Genomic DNA, 18785 nt, shown 5'->3' with positions numbered 1-18785 from the left:
ACAATATTTAGACAATTAATATTAAAAATAGACTATGTTATAAGACCGATCGATTCAGAAAGTAAGACTCTGGAGTAAGACTGGTTGATCTTCGATTAATTATCTGGAGACCAAAATTTGAAATTCATGATGAACTCGTATTTACTTTAGCGCCTTGTGATAATATCAAAAATCGAGACCAGACGTAACTTCTTTAAACTTTTGTGACCATTCTGACTATTTGACGTGTAGATGTCAAGATCTTAACTAAAGACACTCAATAGAAGAAAATCTTTCCTTCAAACGTGCTTTTGAGTCCAAACCTGTATTTGAATGCATATATAATAATATAATGTCGAATATATGGTAATTTTCGAATGGAAAATGTTATTTGGACAACAAAAGTTTGACACAATTTTGACAACGGCGACGTGGCAGCTGTGCATTGGCTCAGTGAATTGAAAACAAACCAGAAAAAACCCAAAATACCCCTCACCCCGGTTCACTGAGCCAATGCACAGCTGCCACGTCGCCGTTGTCAAAATTGTGTCAAACTTTTGTTGTCCAAATAACATTTTCCTTTTCGAATACATATGAATGCGTGTATATTATGGAATGGTAATTTCCAAAGCGCTGTAGCTTTGTGACTTTGTACTAAAAGTATTATATATGTTAATGGAAATGGTAAGGACACTTGTCACCCGACATTTAGAATTGATCTTAAAGGGTAACACGCTATCCACGGCACCTGGGGACATTCCCCTACAAAGCCCCAAGCAAGCTGACGGACGGCGCGGCAGATGACGCGGAACGGCTGTATTGATCAAGAATCGTGACACTGTTGCTGGGACATTCACCGGCAACGCTTGTTGTGTCCGGAGTGAGGCATATGAGCCAAACGCGAGCACAATTACAGCCTCGCTCTCGCGAGGCCACCACGGCTTGACCCTATATTCCTGCATTAAAAACATTAACTTTGTCTGATAGTGAAATCTTCACTACTTCGCAATAGAAGACCCTGCTCTTGTCGACGAAGAAACTGAGGTTTCCAGCGAGGAAGCCTTGACGGCCCAGATGTGTGGTGGCTGGCGAGAAGGGAACCGTATCTTCAAACCTGCTTTTTCTTTTGGCGCCGTCTGTGGGGACAGAGACTCTGCTTTGCGATGGTTCACCGGTGAGGCAGAGCGACAATCTTTGGCGGCGTCAGAACACGCCGGAGTGCTTCGACTTGCACCGTTCGTTGTTGCCCTGTGTTTCTTCTCCGCCCTCAATCTTGAGTAACATGATATTGGGCCAAAGAAATCGCGGCGTGAGCGATATTGAGTTCAAAAACTTGTTCACAGCGGGTTCGAAGGCGAGGGCGGTGGAGATGAAACCACTTAACGGTTCTTTCGAGATTGAGATTCATAGCGTTGTCGTAACCGTTGTCGGCTTGGCACTGATTGAGCATGAAGTCGGTGCTGGGTAAAGCCAGCCTTGAAGCGGGAACGGAGAAGCCGCTAGTGATGTTGTAGGTGGCCTGAACGCCTATTTTAATTATGGGAAGCGCGAACTCGTCAATCGGAGAAAACCCATTGACTGCTGTGCTGCTCCTGATGAGCCCTGATTGTGGAGGACGGGTACGCCATCTCCCCGGGAGCGGTGGAGAAATGAACATAGTAGTGGTGATCGTTGGGCTTGCAGGAGATCCCACCCACCAGTCGTCTTTTTCTTTTTCGCTATTTCCCCAATCTTGATGAGGCTTGGTAGTACTGCACTATAAGAAATGAGATAAAATGTACGTTAATTGTGAAATAAAATAAAAGCTTCGGACTTTTTTATGGCATATCAATGAAACAATGCTCTTGCGTCCCATTATATTGTTTCGTCAGGGGTTCAAGTAATTCTTTTTGATCCTGACGATTGAACGAAGCCTTCTCTGATGTATCACTCTAAGAAATCTCAATAATAATATAAACAGTTGGCATTTTATCCGATATGCATTAGTCACGGATGCATTTATATGTTGAGATGATAATAGTATTCCAAATAGTTTATAAAGATTATAAAATAAATAATAAAATGAATAGTTATCTCTAAAGCCGCAGAAATTGGTTGATGTTGATGGTATTAATCCGAATTAGCGAGACCGAACGTTCGTCTTGGCTCCTTGTAGTATCAATGGGATGACGTTCGATCGCACGGTGGGTGTCAAAATGTTTCGGTACGAATGTTTTCCAGTCAAACGTGATTTATGAACCTTAACATTCAAGAAAGTGATTATATTATCATTGTAAAATATTATATAGAGTCCATCGTAAGGGAAAACTACCTGCGTTTGATTCTGCGTTGTATTTATAAATGTAAAATAAAACAACTTTAAAAATCTAGTTAGTTACTCGTAAATATCTTAATCGCTTAAAATATCTAAGATATTTTATCCAATAAATATCTTACTATACATTTTGATTCTGTTCTATTTCTTTGTTTCTAAACAGTAATGTTTCCTTTTCTTGAATGTTTTCTTTCTGCAGTTGTTTGAGGAACGGCATGTTCAACCAGTTTATACAATTCCATGGTGTATGATTTTATATATAGTGCAGAGGCAGTTCCAAGATGCAAGAAACTCGTGTGGCTTGCATTCAAGGAGAAACTACCCGTGAGATCTTTGTTGTTTGCAAAAGAGATTGTCAAAAACGACAAGTGTCCATGTTGCGGCAAAGACAGTGAGACAGCCATGCATGCTTTGCTGCAGTGTGAGGAAGCGAAGTGCGTTTGGTTTGGGTTGTGCGACGGCCTGCTCCATGTTCTTTCCAGATGAATGGATTCCACCTCCTTATCCCCATGTTAAGGCCAATTTTTCTGCTTCTGTTCTAGACAGAGTTGGAACTGCAATGGTAGTAGTTTTTAGAAACTCTGCCGGTGTACCTCAAGCATCTGGTACAAATTTTCTTTCTCTTTTTTCTTCTGTATTCAACATATTGAAATGAAAACATGTTAGTTATATATGTGTAATGCAGATGCCCTAATAAGTGAAAAGAACAAATTTTGATCACTGGGTATAGTACTTAACATGTTTTGGATGAATACTGCAGCTACAAAATTGATGGAAGAGTGTTTTGAGGAGGAGATTGCTGAGGCAATGTGCTATAGGTGGGCTTTAGAGCGAGCACGGGAGCTATGTTTTTCTGATGTTATTTTCGAAACTGATTGCCAACAGTTATAGGAACCGATTGATACGAGAAAAAGTGAACACTGATGATTGCTTCCTTGATTCACTTCTAAAAGATTGCAGAACGATGCTTGGGAGAACGAGATTGTGTCTCACATTGGTGGGTCGTGGAGGCAACAAAGTGGCGCGGTGTAGAGCTTCGAAAGCTTTTGTTTATGGTGAACGAGTTTGGACTGAGAAGGCCATGGATGAAGCAACCCAGTTTGTACTTCATGATGTTCTTGCTCCGTCTCGTTCGGATTATTCTAATTTTGCTTCTTTTGATGATTTTTGAGACAAGAAAATAAAGTTCTGGGAGTTTTTAAGTATAAATGAATTGTTGTATAATTCTTTTAATTTCTTTCTTATAATTTGGCTCAGGAAAAAAGAATTGGTCAAACAAGAAAAATATTACATTTTCTTAAAGGATCCACCATTCACTAAATTGTGGTCATGATTATTCTTATATTCATTCTTTGTTGGGATTTTTAGATTTTCCATGTTCTGTTATTATGTATGGGGATTAGAATTTGGTTGATGCTCTGTTGCAAATGTTGTGTATCCTTAATATCTCAAAAAAGTGTTTGAGAAAATGTCTTTAACCAAAACTAACGTGTTAAAAGAACTCATTTTTAATCTTTATTATTAGTTATTACTTTTTAAGTTTTGTTTTTGCAAAAATAATAATTGAATTTCTTTATGGGTTCTGTAATACATTACTTGCATTTTAATTCTTATTTTTATGTTCTACGGTTGACACAAAAGTATTTGGTGCCATGTGTATGTTATTAACAAGATTTACATTGTCTTTCATTAATATAAGAACATAGAAGCTAATTTTTACTTAAATTGTCTACTCACAGTTTCCTACCCTCACATACGCACAACAAATTTAAAAGAGTCCGAATATATATAAATCAGTTTCGGTTTAAGTTTAATTATTTTTGAGGTCTTGCAAAAACGTCTCAAAAATGGGTCCTTTTATTATTCATTGTCTGAATTATGTTTCTATTCGTGTAAAATTGATTCAATTGCACTCTTGTAATCAATTTGAGTAAACGACGTTAAGATTGCATTCACGTAGCAAACTCACTTTGCAAATCTGAACCATGTGGCAGAGTTAGGTCGCATTACGTGGCATAATACGTTTTATTTGGTGACATTATTTGAGTTTAGTTATTTTAAGTTTTAAAAACCTAAAATTTGATTAAAATAAAATATTTTATGCTAAATTAGGGATTATTTAGGGATTTTTTTTTTTGCATAGAATCAAGTAACGAAAGAAGGGTTTGATGGAGGATTTTATCGTCATCTATCAAATGTTGTTCACTAGAATCGCGAAGTTGTTGGAGGTAAATCATGTGAAAGGTTAGTAAATGCGGTTTTGATTGGAAACAAATTGACGGCGTAATTAAAGGAAACGTGATTTGCTTCGATTGAGTCTTGTACATGCTTACGACACTACCCAAATCGCAAAGCTGCCGGAGAGCATCGCTGCAATTCACCCAACCTTCATGAAATCGCGAGAAATCGCACAAGCAACCACACCTCCAACCACATATCGTCATCTTTGCGTCTACACAGCCAAATACTCGGGGAGATGTATGAAAGAAAGGATCATTAGGAAATAGAATGGAGAAAGAGACTTTGTTATCAAGAGAGGAGGAGGGCATCCTATTAATAAGATAACATACAGTTAAGATGACATCCCTAGTGATGGACAAAAATATGGGCACCAAGGAAAAGGGTACGAGCAGTTTCAACAAGTGTCTATTTTTTCATTCTACTATACTATTTTGCTGCGGTGTATAAGGACAAGTAGACTGATGTAAGATACCATGAGAGCTTAAGATGGTAGAAAAGAAGGATGAGAAATACTCTTTTGAATTATCACTTCTTAATATTTTGATTACTTGACCAAATTGATTCTTGATTTCATTCAAAAAGGATGTAAAGATAGCTAACAATTCAAAACGATTTTTCATAAAATAAACCCAAGTACATCTTGAATATTCATCAATGAAGGTAACAAAATATCTAAAACCAAAGGAGGAAATACGACTTGGTCCCCATATATCATAATGGATGATGGAAAAACTAGAATTACATATTGATTGACACCTTTTAAGAAAGGAAGATTTAACATGTTTTTCTTATTGACATGACTCACATTCTATAAGATTTGGACGAGATCCAAAATGGTATAATCTTCCAGTTTCATATCATTCTCCAATCTGTCTCCCCGAACCACATTCTTGTATAACAAAAGATTTACGATCAAATTTTATTGAACAATTTAACATTTTGGTCAATTGGCTTAAGGAAATTAAATTAAAAGGACAATTAGGGACAAAAAGGACATAGTTGAGATTGAGAAAGGGAGACAAGGAAACATGACCGACTCCTTTGGAAGAAGTTTTAGATCCATTTGCAAGGATTATGAAATGAGGTTTTTCTCAAAAGGAAATAGATGAGAACAAATAGGTACTGTGATCAGAAACACCTGAGTCAATTAGCCATGAATTTTGACCTTCCATGGATTGAGAAATGCAAGTTGTTGATGTACTTGGAGATTGAGATGGTTGTGCCAAGTTGTTAGCCTTAACCTTAGATACTCTTGATATTCATCTTCAGTGAACTTAGAAATGGAAGTTTCAGTCTTCGAAGTGAAAGTTTTAGTCTTTGAAATATTGGCGGTTTTGGAAGGGAACCATGTAAGGAGTAGAAATTCTCTTGAGTGTGATCTATCCTTTTACATTATGTGCATTGAGGAAATCCTCGATCTCCTCATCCTCCTCCTCTAGTGCCACGTCCTCTTCCTCGTGTGGCAACCATGACAGATGGCTCCACTAGGTCAATAGCTTCCTTAGTTTGAGGTACTGGGACAAGTAGAAGGCAAGCAATCAATGTTTCCATGGAGGAGACCTCGTGACTAATTAGAAATTTATCTCTAAGATGATCAAAATCAAGATGTAGGGCATGAAGAATCAACACCGTGTAAAATTTGTCTAATTTCTTCTTAATATCCTCTAATGGGTCCACTTCCAAAAACATCTTGAGTTCTTCAATAGTAGATTGGGCTTCAACCATGAACGAAACTCTATGCAAGCTTGTTTACAGTGTTAGAGAGACGTTGAATATCGTTAGCATAGATGCTTTGAGCTTCTTCAAAAAGGAGTGACAAGTTTTGAAAGCCCTCAGAGATATAAAAAGTTTGGGTTCTACTGATTGTTATAAGAGGGCACACAACTGGAAATCTGCTTGTTTCCATTGGTAAGCTTTTTCAGCAAGCACATGACTTTCATCTCGCTTAAGGTGGTCATAATGCCCTTGGCCAAGGAATTACATTTCAATGGCAGCAGACCAAGATAGATAATTTTTTCCATTTAGCTTCTTGGAGGAAATTGATAGACTTCCGGAGAAGGAAAAGGTACTGTCAAACGCCATCTTTGAATAAGACGAATCACATCAGCGAGGAACAAGAAAACCCTAAGGGTTTAAACGGACGAAATTGTGACGACGACCGACGATGAACTATGGCATGCAGCGGCAGCGGGCAACGGGCGTCGGGCGTCGTTGTACAGATGATACGAGATAGAAACCAAAGCTGGATCGACACGCTTTGATACCAAGTTGAATATAGTGAAAACTACATATGAGATTAATCTCTCTATGTTGAATATACACATAGGGTCCTATATTTATGATAGAAGAAATATGGGCTAAGCCCAAAATACAAATAAGAAATAATAACAAACTAACTAAAGATAAAAGATAAATATAAAATAAAGATAATATATCTAACAATTTTTAATTAAAAAAAGTGAGATTTAAGAGGACTTTAAGCCTAACTCAACGCCACAAAAGTGACTTGTAAGGTGAGGTTTGCATTCACCTATATATTCTTAATCGACCTTATCTCTAATTGATGTGGGACTTCCAACACACCACCTCACGCCGAGATATATACATCTCGAGCGTGAGACTAGATATTAATGGGTTGTCCAATATCGAACCAATAGTAGGTGGAATAATATGCCCAACAAACAAAAAATATCGCTAGGATAGGTTCTAACCTGACTCTAATACCATGTTAATAAATGGACTTTAAGCCTAACTCAACTCCACAAAAATGGCTTGTAAGGCGAGGTTTGCAGTCACTTATATACTCTTAATTGGCCTTATCTCTAGTCGATGTGAGACTTCCAACAGTTGTAAACTAGAAAACTCATCTTGGTCATTTCCTATAACAATCATGTCATCTACATATATAATCAAACCTATAATTTTTCCTTTTTCTCTCTTCAAAAATAAAGTGTCATCAGAGTTACTTAATAATTATAGCCAAAAACCTTCATAAACTTGGTAAACCTTCCAAACCATGCTCTTCGGAATTGTTTTAATTCATATAGAGCCTTTTTTAATTTGCAAACATTCATTCCAATTGAATCTGTCATGCCTAATGGAGAATCTATATAAATTTCTTCTAAGAAAATTTCATGTAGGAAAACATTTTTCACATCAAATTGTAGAAGAGGTCAATCTTGGTTTACTGCCAACAACAGAAGTATTATCATAGTGTTGAGTTTGACTACTAGTGTGAACGTCTCTTCGTAATTTACACCGTAAGTATATTTCTCAATAGTTCCATCAGTTTTATGCTTATTCGAATTAGACGTCGGGGGTCGTCTAATTGCAATAAAAATATTAATTTTGCCACTTAGAAATAGGCTTTTTCGAACCTCCATGGTGTCTGTATTAGACGTCGGGGTGGGGATAGCCGCCATATAAATACAATAAAATAATAACTTTTCAGTTCTACATGTAGATTATTTAATGTTGGACCATTGGTAACTGACGTCTATAATTATATTTGACGTCTCGAACTCTTTAGCCAAAGTTTATAATGACGTTTTATTTACAAAATTGTCACTGATAATTTTTTATATTAGTTTTTTGTTAGATGTTAAACATATAACATTAAACGTTATTTCTACACTAATGAACCGTTTTCATAAAACTCACTAAGTTTTCTATTATTTTAAAAAAAAAACATACCCACCGAAACAGATAAAAAATAATTTTAAAAATTAAAAGTGTTATAGTAGAGATTCATGTGACCATTGTTGTGAAATGCTTAAATTTTTCTTAACTTTAATAATAATTTTATAGTTTTTAATTTTTAGAAAAAGTTAACTTGTATGGATCATAATATTACATTTTGGTCAACACTATTCTTTGAATTTACATGAAATTCTATCGTGTCTGAGTCCCGCTAAATATTGTCGTATGTTAACCGTTTCCATAAAACTCACTAAATTTTCTATTATTTTGCTAGTTTTTTATTTTTAGAAAAAGTTAACCTTTTATGGATAGTTAAAATCAATTTAACCTAATAATTTTACATTTTTTTCAACAGCATTCTTTCAATTTACATGAAATTCTTTCGCGTCTTAGTCTCGCTAACTATTTTCGTATAGTAACCGTTTCTATAAAATTCGTGTATTTTTCCTATTCTTTTGTAAAAAAAAAAATTGTATTATGTGAAACAGTCCATCATGGAAACACATCAAAATTAATAGTAAAAATTAGAATGATCATTGTAGGGATTCATGTGAATGAATTAATGTGAAATGCTTAAACTTTTATTAAATTTAATATAATAATTTTATAGTTTTTAATTGTTTGAAAATGTTAACCTTATACGCATGGATAAAATGAATTTAACCTAATAATATACATTTTCACTAAAATAATAACTGTCTCCATAAAAGTCAAGAAAAATCCGTATTATGTGGAATGATAGTACCAAATGAAAGACAGTAAAAAATAGAAGTGTCATAATCATCATCCTAATACATAGATGAAGTGCTTAAACTTGTATTAAATTTAATTAAGTCACTGATGAGATCTAATCACTATCATAAATTTTCAGTTTCAACCGAACTCTATCTAACTAACCAGTTAAAAGCACATTCACACGCTCATTCCTAATGCTTAACATCCGTCTATTTAACCACCCGCAGAAAGATTATTCTCTGTGATTTTTATCTTATTCAGCTTTCTCATCGTTTCTGAAGCTGTTTCCATATCTTTTCATTCCTCCTCTTTCGGCATAGTCTTCCACTACCTTCTACAATTCACAGGTTATATGTTCTTCCTATTCTTAATCACTTATCAAGTTCCCTAATTAGGTTAAAAGAAGTCGGCAAAAATGTATTCTTGTTCTTTTGTTTTTTCTTGATTTCAAATTTTTGGAGCAGTTCAAGATTCACAAGTTGTTGATTTTGTTTGGTTGCAGAAAAATGGTGTATTCGAAGAGTGTTTTGGACGCAAAGTCAAAGGTGTGGAGGGGTATATGGTACGCAGAGGCGCCTTCAAGGTGCAAGAGCGTGGCGTGGCGAGCGTGCAATGAGGAACTGTTGGTGAAATCTTTGTTGGTAGAAAAACGCATTCTGAACGACGCCACGTGTCCGTCCTGCGGCAAGGCCGCCGAGACGACGGTGCACGCTTTGTTGCAGTGCGAAGAGATTAAGCGCGTCTGGTTCGCATCGCCGCTGGGGCTGAAAGTAGAATTGCTGGGCGAAGTGACGAGTTTTTCGCAATTGCTCGAACAGTTTGCGCGCGTTTTGGACGAGAAAGGCATGGGTTTGGTGTGCGCCATCATTTGGTCATTGTGGCAGAGACGCAATGTGAGGGTTTTCGAAAACAAGAAACTGGATTGCAAGCACGTTATGGCGAAAGCCTGGTCCATGATCGCTCTTCAGAAATGGGTCCCACCACCGGTTCAGTATGTTAAAGTCAATTTTGCTGCTCTTGTGATAGACAATCTTGGTACTGGAATGGGAGTTGTATTTAGAAACTCTTCCGGGGTAACTTTAGCATCAGGTAAAATATTTTTCATATCTTTTCAGTGATTATTGTATGTTCTGTTTGGAATGAAAATTTGTGTGCATGAATGAAATGCTGCAGGCACAAATCTTCTGGAAGAAGAGATTTATGATCCTAAAATTGGTGCTGCATTGTGTTTCAAATGGGCTGCAGAGCAATCAGGGGAACTGGGTTTTTCGAATGTTATTTTCGAAACTGATTGTAAAATTTTGCACACTCATTGGAACCTAATATGTGAAGGACAAGGTATGAGTGAGATTTCGTACCTTGATTCTGTTCTGGAAGATGTCAAAGTTATGATCGAGGGGACAGGATCATCTTTCTCACTGGTGCGTCCCACGGCCAACAAAGTGGCACAACGTTTGGCCGAATCAGCTTTTGGTTATGGTGAGAAAATTTGGATGGATGTCGTTCCCGAAGAGGCGTCACTGAATTTAAGGTCTGATATGGCAGCCATTGCTGCTGATAAATAAAACTGCTAGACTCTCCTACGTTGTTACAGTCTGAATTTACAGTATCTGCTATGAATTTTCTATATATTTCCATGCGCTGGAAAATTTAAACCTGTGATGCTTTTAAATTCCTTTTAGCTTATTCAATAGTAATCCTAATCCTAACTAGCAGTAATATAATTTTACTCTACAAAATCAAATTGACCAAGTAAGATTTGGATACTCTGTCAAGCATTTGGAATCAAATTGTCAATACTAGTAATTAATTTGATTATAGTGAAACTTTAGAACCAAATTTTGGTATATTGGCCAGAATTTTTTTTTTTATTGTTTTTCAAGCATGTAGATAATCTTCATTTTCACAATATCCATGATTATCTTTCTTCAATTTATTTCTCACTATTTTCGACTTTTGTTTTTCGTGTCCCTCATCATCTTTTTCTTTTGATAGGCAAATATTTATTATTAAATTTTGTTAATAAAAAAATTAAATTCATAATTTCTCTTATCTTCTCTTCTAACTTTAATCATTAAACCAATTTTAAAACTTATTGTACTTTACCATTATTGTTATAATTATTAACAGTACTTTTTACTAATAGTAAAAATATTAAAATACTTTTCTCCATTAAACCATGCTTTGTTACCTATATACTTTTCTCTGCTTGTACTCTTTGAAAAAACGAGGAAGAAGATAAAGGAGAACTAAAACAATAGAAAAATTGTTTGTTCTGAAATGCTTATTTTTAACGTTTTGGAAAACTTGTTCTAAAAAGCTTCTAGTGAAAAATTCATTCAAAAAAACACACATGTAGAAAGCTTATTTTTAAAAAAAAATCTCAGTTTTTTCCTTCGCTTATAATTGTTTGATTTATTCTTCACAAAATTAACTAACAATTTCAAGATTCCAATATATTTTATACCTTATCACAATCTTAATCACACGATTCACATGATATATTATTAATTTCAATTAAACAAATATTTTTTGTGACCTACATTTGATTATTTCTATAGTATTTTTACTTTTGTTCACATAAAAATATTTAATTATCTTAATTTCAAGTGTTCAATATTTAGTTTTAGTTTTGTTTGTAAAATTTTTTATTTCAATAAACAATTTTTATTATCTTTCAATTGTTCAATTAATTCGACAGGTAAAAAGTTTTCTCATATCTTCAAAGTAGTCACTATCTTATCATATTTTTGTTTACACATTTTTTTTCTATGTAATTTCGGTTAATGATATATTGTTTTTAAGACACATTTGATCATTATTATCTTTTAAATATTTTTATTTGTTATATTTTATGTGGAACATCTTTTAATAATATTTTATATAATTATTTTTATTTTCTAATTAATTTATTTTCATAAATATAATTTTATCATGATAATTTTATAAAGACCTTTCATTTACATACTTGGAATTAAAATAGAAAAAATAATTTTAGAGTTTTAGAAGAATATCTCTCAGTTTTATTTATCTCAAGTTGACTTGACTCGACCTTTTCTCTAAACAAACTCAACTCGACATACTAACTCAACTTGACCTTCAACCTAAACTGGTTTAACTTATTGCACGAGTCTATTAAGCCTTTTACTTAAACTAACTCAAATTGACCTTTTGTCTAGGCTGACTCAACTTAACCCTCAACTACAGCCAACTCGACTTGATCTTTAGGCTTGTCCAACTCAATTTTATGTTTGAGCTCAACCAACTTGATTTTATATCTAGGCTTGACAAACTCTGCTTGACAAACTCTGCTTGACATTCAGGCCCAATAGATTCAACTTGATTTTTGTCCTAAGTTGACTTGATCTTCAACCTAAGTCGACTCAGTTCAACCTTTAACCTAAGTTAGCTCAACTCAATTATTCAACCCAAACCTACTCAACTTCATCTTAGGCATAAGTCAACTTAACTCAACCTTCATCTTAGATCGACTTGTCTCAGGTTTTTTATTGAGTCAACTTGACTTGTCATAAAGTGTATCCAACTCAACTTGAATTCTATCAATCTTAACTTGGACCAACCTGAACAATTTACTGAACTTGGTTCTGACCGAACTTCCTATTTTGACCTATGATCGAACTCAAACAGATTGAACCATGAGTTGATCATAACCCATAAGACTTTTGTTGCTATTTTAATCATGAGTTTGTTTACATGGACTTTTTTACCCTATAAGCTTTTTAGTCCTAGAGACATTTTTTACTTAGACCATGTGGGATAACTCTACTTAAATGTGACAATAACAAAAACAAGTTTACTAAAATTCAACTATAAGCTTCCAAATTCCAATTTCATCCGTGTGCCTAGCTTTTCATTTTGTTGCACTGAAAAACAATTACGATAAAGTGCAAGCATCAAGGCAACTTTTTTCAATGCAAGGATGACGTGCAAAGACACGTTAAGAATAAAAAAGAAAAAAAAACATAAACTAACTAAATTCAAACATATGATTCTTATTTCTAAGTAACTCAGCATATTACTGTGGGAAGTGAATATGGGAGAATATAAAAGCTAGCAAGACACCCTTTGATTCACATCCTAGCCGTAAAATCTTCAAACACGATCTATCTGCTCTTCCAAGAAGAATAACAGAAAAAACACGGTAGTCAAAACCAAGAATTTACTCGTATCATCTTACGCTCTAAATCATGATTTTGATAACCATGCTTCTACCAATAGAGCAGAAATCATCAACCACATTTTCCCAGATGACGTGTAAGTGTCAAGACAATTCAACATGAATATTACTATAAGAGATTCAATGACAACTTTATGAAAAAAGTCATCAACCAGACTTCTCCTTTTTCAAGTTCCCTTAGTAGACACGACACTACATTAAACATACGTGCATCCTTGACATACTGAGCACCACCTTATACATATGAAATAATGATGCCAGTATATGTAATGTATGCATATCAACAGTGCCATAAAAAGCAGAACTAAAAGACAGTTTAAAATTTACACCTTCAAATGTAGATCCGTCCATTGCATTCCGGTGTTCCACAGCAGCAGCTATTATTCCTACACTTGATAAATTTTCCATTGAAGGAATTATAGTCATAAGTCAGCTCTCTACCAGCAGGAATGTCCTTTAAAGCAAACAGCATTTTGTGAGGAAGATTCTTGTCACTGTGATCATACATAACATCTTTGATACGGAGATTTGGAGCACAACTATGATTTATGAATCTTCCAACGTTTCCAAATTTGCTTGCATTGATGAAGACCTTTCCAACACCTGCAAAAGTAGAGACAGAAACTGTTACATTAAATCCAAACACAACAAAAGAAAGCATCCATCATGAACATACCCATGTGAAATATATAGTCATTATCTAGCCTCCATCTAGCCTTCATATAGTCACTGACTTCTCCAATATACTCACATACAAAGCTTCCAGAGGGAATGAAAGAGCGTGTTCTAACACCCCAACCTTTCTGTTCTGTCCTGAAGATTTCTAGCTGAAACCGAATACCATTCTGAGTTACTCGGTTGATGCAAGAAGAGGAACACTTGCAAGATGGCCCACACTCATATATAAGCGATGATTCCATCTCAGAAGCAAGTCTTTTATTACAACCATTTGGCATTTTGCTACCCTTTGTCTTCCTGAAGCAGACACAATTTTCTTTGTCAACACACCCATCAGCACAATCACAGCCACAAAGAATTGCCTGCTCGAACTTCTTTGAGTAAATGTTACTTACAACATAATCAAAGGATGTGGGTAGCTGAACACAATCAATTGGAGCCACCACCCTAACAGTAAACTTCTCCCGACCATTTGAAAGATCTTTAACTCGAATAACCTCCTTTTCGGCAACACAGACTTTTGGCTTGAGTTTCTTCCTAGGACTAAAATTTGCAAGTTGCCTTGAATTTTCGCCATGGTCCTTAAGGGAAACGCAAGTTTCAGGTTGTCCTAAAATTCTATGCAGTCCAAACTTGAATACAAGCTTTCCATATCTCCCTCTTTCTATGTTCATTGTATCCACCAAATACAAACCATCATAAACATATGAGTAATGAGAATTACTGCTACTGTAACTGAATGCACCATCAAACTTTCCACAAACTTTGAATATAACTCTCACTGGACTTCTAGCTTGCATGCTATTTTTCAGCGCCAAATTTCCTCCTTCCAGTTTTTGATCACGAAGTGAAACTTTTTTCCCAAAGGTGGGATTTCCTCCTTGACCTTCATAAACCAAGGTACCATTAGATCTTCTAGAATTATCATAGCGATCTGTTACCACAATGCTAGTGGCCAAAGTGCTGTTGTCCATTATCTTATAATCAATTCCATTCCAAAACTGCCTATGGAGACCAATGACATTGAGTTCAAGCCAGTACTGAAAAATATCACCCACATCGATTCCTGGTATATGTCCCACGCACTTTTGAGTGTTCTCCCATTGATGTTCTCTTCTCATTGTCATTGTTGCTTCCATCAGAGCTTTACTCTTAACCCTAGGATTCTCAGGTTCGTACACTTTGTACTGATGCATTAGCTTGTCGACCAAGTTCCTGAATGTCACCAATGCTCGATTCACCTTCCTGCGTTTCACAACCACTTCGCTCAATTCTTTGCCAGAGGAAGAGCCACGGGAGCAACCTTCATGTCTTTTCCCAAAGGACTTTGAAGCATTCATTTCTACACACCAAATTTAAAAGAAAGAGACTTTGCATCAGAAATATCCATCAATGGTACCACAACATACCCACTGTAACAAAAATCCACATACCCACTGTTTAAAACAAATATAAATAAATAAATATATATATATATATATATATATATATATATGAAGAAAAAAAATTAATCCATGACTAATGAGAATGCAAATGCTGAAAGCTTTTTTTCAATAATGGAAGGGTTCAAATGTAGAAAATTAAATAATAATGGGGGTTCGAGTGCAAAATAATACTGATGCAAAATGAAAATTGAGAATTCGTGCAAAAAAAAAAACTTCATACCTGTTTAGAGTGATGAAAAGTTAGTTTTTCAGAAAGTGAGAAGAAACTGAACTTGAAAAATCACAGAAACAAAAACTTCTAAGAGAACACTTGAAACAAGAACGGCTTGAGAAGTATGACCAGTAAAGTTGAAAAGACAAACAGCAGAAAAATAATTCATACAGAGTAAACATATTTAAAGGAACTAACTTTCCAGCAACAAGGACATGCAAACCACAAAACAGAGAAACAAGGATGCAGAACTCATAAACCAAGTGAAGAAAAAGCAAAACTTTGGGGGAAACACGAAAGAAACCACCCCCATGAAAACCAAGAAAAACAAGCAAAGAAAGAAGCTGACCAAAGAAGAAAAAATGAAGTAAAGCATCCCTGAAATCACCACCTTTTGCTATTTGTTGATGAATTAAAGACAGAGAAAATGGAAATGAAAACTTCGAAAGCATAAAGAAAAGACTCGTTACCCTTCTTAAATGCTTGAAAGAAACGAGCAGGACGATGAGAGAAGCTACTGTCACGTCTCAGCTTGTGCAGTTAATTATTAAATATAAAATTGTTAAGAGTTTGAATGAGTGCGAGTTAAGGATGACAGAGATTTATATTATTGATGCATTTAAATTAAATTATTTTGTTTTTGTTAACTTTTTTTTTTAAATCACAAAATTTCATGAGTTCTAAGTCATTAAATTTAAGCTATAGAAGTTTCTTAAAATATTTTTTAATTACTCTATATGTATCAAATATATTTTTAGTAAATAGTAATTTCTATATATAGAATTAGAAGACGAGTTCAATAAGTTTCTAAAAAGGTTAAGAGAATCAAAACAAATCAATTAAGATCGAAGAACATCACGTGGCCAGGAAATTCAATAAATGCTTGAAACAAAAGTTTTAACTTTATCCTAAATTAGGTAATTACATAGACTAACTTAAAGTATTAAGTAACTAACTTAATTTATGTCTCTTAACTACTCAATTATAAAATATTTAGGTTCATCTATAATTTCTAAAACATTTTTTTTAGGATTGATAACATTTTTTTAAAATGATGACACTTAGTTATTTTAATATTAAATATTTAATCATAAATAGAAATTTATATAACGAGTTTTAATGTTTTAAAACACATTATAGAAAATTATTTTTTAGAATTTTTTAACTTCTTTATTTCCTTTCTTACTATATGTTTGTTTGATTGAATAATCAGACAAACTCTTCAATTTAAACTAACTAATTTCTTAGTTTGGATAAGTTTAGTCTCAATTTTTTTTAACCTATTTTTGTTTTCTGTTATATATGAGTATTCTTTTGTTTACATATGTCTTTTTAATCGTCAATATGAGTTTCTACTAATCAATAATAATAATGGTACGGTCTAATCATAATTGTAATATTTTTATGTGTAGATAGAGCATCTTGTGGAATTAAAGGCATTTTGGTATATTTTGAACCTTTAGAGTTGTTTTACAAGTAAAGGAAGTTAGTTATTTAAATATATGTTGTGCTCGATATATAACTATGATGAAATTGTGATTTAGTTCAATTGAATTTATTTTATGGTTTGAATTGGCTGGTTAAACTTTATATGTGGTGCTTGGTCAAATCGATCATGTTATTCGAGTGGTATGTGTTCAAGCATAATTTGTTAGTGTGATTGGTCTCAGTAATTGGTAAACTAGACTTAATAGATTTTAAAATGGTGAAATAGTTCGATATTGAACTTGTAGTGATAATTTTGTAAAGTGTTTATTGTTGTAAGATTTAATTAAAGATACATGAGTTTGATTCAATTAGTATTAAAGAGTGTGTATTGTTCTTATAGAACATTGGTTTTGTTGTTGATAGGAATTCCTCTATGAGACTTTTCATTGATCAAATTTGATACTTCTTGAACTAAGATATAGTTATACTATAATTTTATAAAATTATTTAAGTGGGGAATAGCTTAGGATGAATCAAATTGCACAATTAAAACTTATAGAGAAATATTCAGCTTCTGGTGCAATACCAGGCATCTTGTAGTGCCTCTGGGCACCAATCATGCAATGGCCACTGACTTTACTTGCATTAGACGAAACATAAGTATAGTTAGGCGTTGCAAAGTTAGTGAGTTCACTAACTTGTTGGCATTGGGCACAACTCTCGAGTTAAAATCTTGAAAAAATTTAGGTGATTGACGTTGGACACTAGGTGTGGGGCGTTGGGTGCCACGCTATTCCAAGCATCTAATCATTTTGGAAAATTTGTGATTCCTGCTTTGTTAATGGTCAGATCAAGTTGAAATTTTGATAGTTGGTTCTAGATACATGATTATTTATTTTGATCCTTGAAATATTTGATTTTAGGTTTATAATTCGAGTAATGTTTTTCACCATTTTAATGTACGTAATGAAAATATTACATGTGAATATTAAGTTGATTGATGATATAACAAATAAATGATATATGATTAATCTTTTAATTGAATCAAATAATTAAATAATTAGAACACATTGAAAACAATCTACTAATAATTTTTAAAACGTACCAAAATCTTCTTAGGGTGTGTAAAGAATAGATGTGTGAATATGCATGGAATAATGTAGTATCACATGTGGCATGATGTTTGGGTTTTAAGAATGTAGTATGATCATTATAAGTGTGGATTTAGTGATGAAAACCTTACGGTGTTAAGAAATTCTCCAATTGCATTAAAGAAAACACATTTGTCTATTGTGTACGGTTTAACGATAGTTATTCGGCATTGGACAATAACTTTATGACGTTTTTCCATGTTAGGTGGTTTATCACCTTTTAAATGGTTTTCTTTGTATGTTACATTTATAATTATGATTAAATTACCATATGTTTGAAAATGACATATGTTAACTTAGAATGAGTTTAAGTGTATTGAAGGGAGCTTGACTATCTTGACTTTACTAGTATTTAACTTATAGATGAAAATTAGGTGGTGAGAGTCCAAGAAAACCTCCCATAACATGTATTATGATATGAAAGAAGATCATGCTTAAGGAACTAGTAAAGTTTCAATACTAATTGAAATATATAATGTTCTACTTGAGTTATCCTGTAGAGAAAGAAGAGAAGAAAATAATATAAAAAGTCTTATGAATCTAGATTTTATACTATACAATTATATTAAGTTTTATTTTATTGTTTATATATAATTGTATATAATGGAATTGTGTTTTATATATATTAGTTGAGCACAAATTCGTATACTCCTTATATTCACAATTAATAATTAACAATGATACGCTTTTTTAATATATATATATA

General features: G+C 33.9%; 2 protein-coding genes and 1 long non-coding RNA gene across 5 annotated transcripts; 2 read left to right on the top strand and 1 right to left on the bottom strand.

Moving 5' to 3' along the window:
• The first annotated feature begins 2456 nt into the window (after positions 1-2456).
• On the top strand, positions 2457-3526 carry LOC148194021 (uncharacterized). The gene is made up of 2 exons (XR_015781362.1): positions 2457-2898; positions 3054-3526. It is a non-coding gene; the product is annotated as an uncharacterized LOC148194021 (long non-coding RNA).
• A 5577-nt stretch (positions 3527-9103) lies between these two features.
• LOC124831328 (uncharacterized) lies at positions 9104-10677 on the top strand. Its single transcript, XM_047305284.2, has 3 exons — positions 9104-9315; positions 9471-10057; positions 10142-10677. The coding sequence occupies exons 2-3, from the start codon at positions 9475-9477 to the stop codon at positions 10531-10533; spliced, it is 975 nt and encodes a 324-aa protein (XP_047161240.1). The 5' UTR covers positions 9104-9315; positions 9471-9474; the 3' UTR covers positions 10534-10677.
• Positions 10678-13131: 2454 nt separating this feature from the next.
• LOC124831323 (histone-lysine N-methyltransferase, H3 lysine-9 specific SUVH5-like) lies at positions 13132-16083 on the bottom strand. 3 transcript variants are annotated; one of them, XM_047305278.2, is made up of 3 exons: positions 15971-16083; positions 13843-15186; positions 13132-13769 (listed from the first exon to the last, which is right to left on the bottom strand). In XM_047305278.2, the coding sequence occupies exons 2-3, from the start codon at positions 15182-15184 to the stop codon at positions 13498-13500; spliced, it is 1614 nt and encodes a 537-aa protein (XP_047161234.2). In that variant the 5' UTR covers positions 15185-15186; positions 15971-16083; the 3' UTR covers positions 13132-13497. The 3 variants fall into 3 exon arrangements, with proteins under 3 accessions (XP_047161234.2, XP_087952295.1, XP_087952296.1); XM_088096169.1 differs by lacking the exon at positions 15971-16083 and adding an exon at positions 15850-15935; XM_088096170.1 differs by lacking the exon at positions 15971-16083 and adding an exon at positions 15892-15935.
• Positions 16084-18785: the final 2702 nt, after the last annotated feature.

Source organism: Vigna umbellata, chromosome 8, assembly GCF_029865625.1.
Source record: "Vigna umbellata cultivar VRB3 chromosome 8, Vumbellata_1.0, whole genome shotgun sequence".
NCBI lineage: Eukaryota > Viridiplantae > Streptophyta > Magnoliopsida > Fabales > Fabaceae > Vigna > Vigna umbellata.
Note: the sequence above shows the minus strand (reverse complement) of the source record. Positions and strands in the feature narration are given on the sequence as shown.

Excerpts from the sequence above, each read along its gene's own strand:
- LOC124831328 (XM_047305284.2), top strand. The coding sequence starts at position 9,475 with ATGGTGTATTCGAAGAGTGTTTTGGACGCAAAGTCAAAGGTGTGGAGG. Across the intron at positions 10,058-10,141 it reads CGGGGTAACTTTAGCATCAG|GCACAAATCTTCTGGAAGAA; the intron begins GTAAAATATTTT and ends GAAATGCTGCAG.
- LOC124831323 (XM_047305278.2), bottom strand. The coding sequence starts at position 15,184 with ATGAATGCTTCAAAGTCCTTTGGGAAAAGACATGAAGGTTGCTCCCGT. Across the intron at positions 13,770-13,842 it reads TGACTATATATTTCACATGG|GTGTTGGAAAGGTCTTCATC; the intron begins GTATGTTCATGA and ends CTACTTTTGCAG.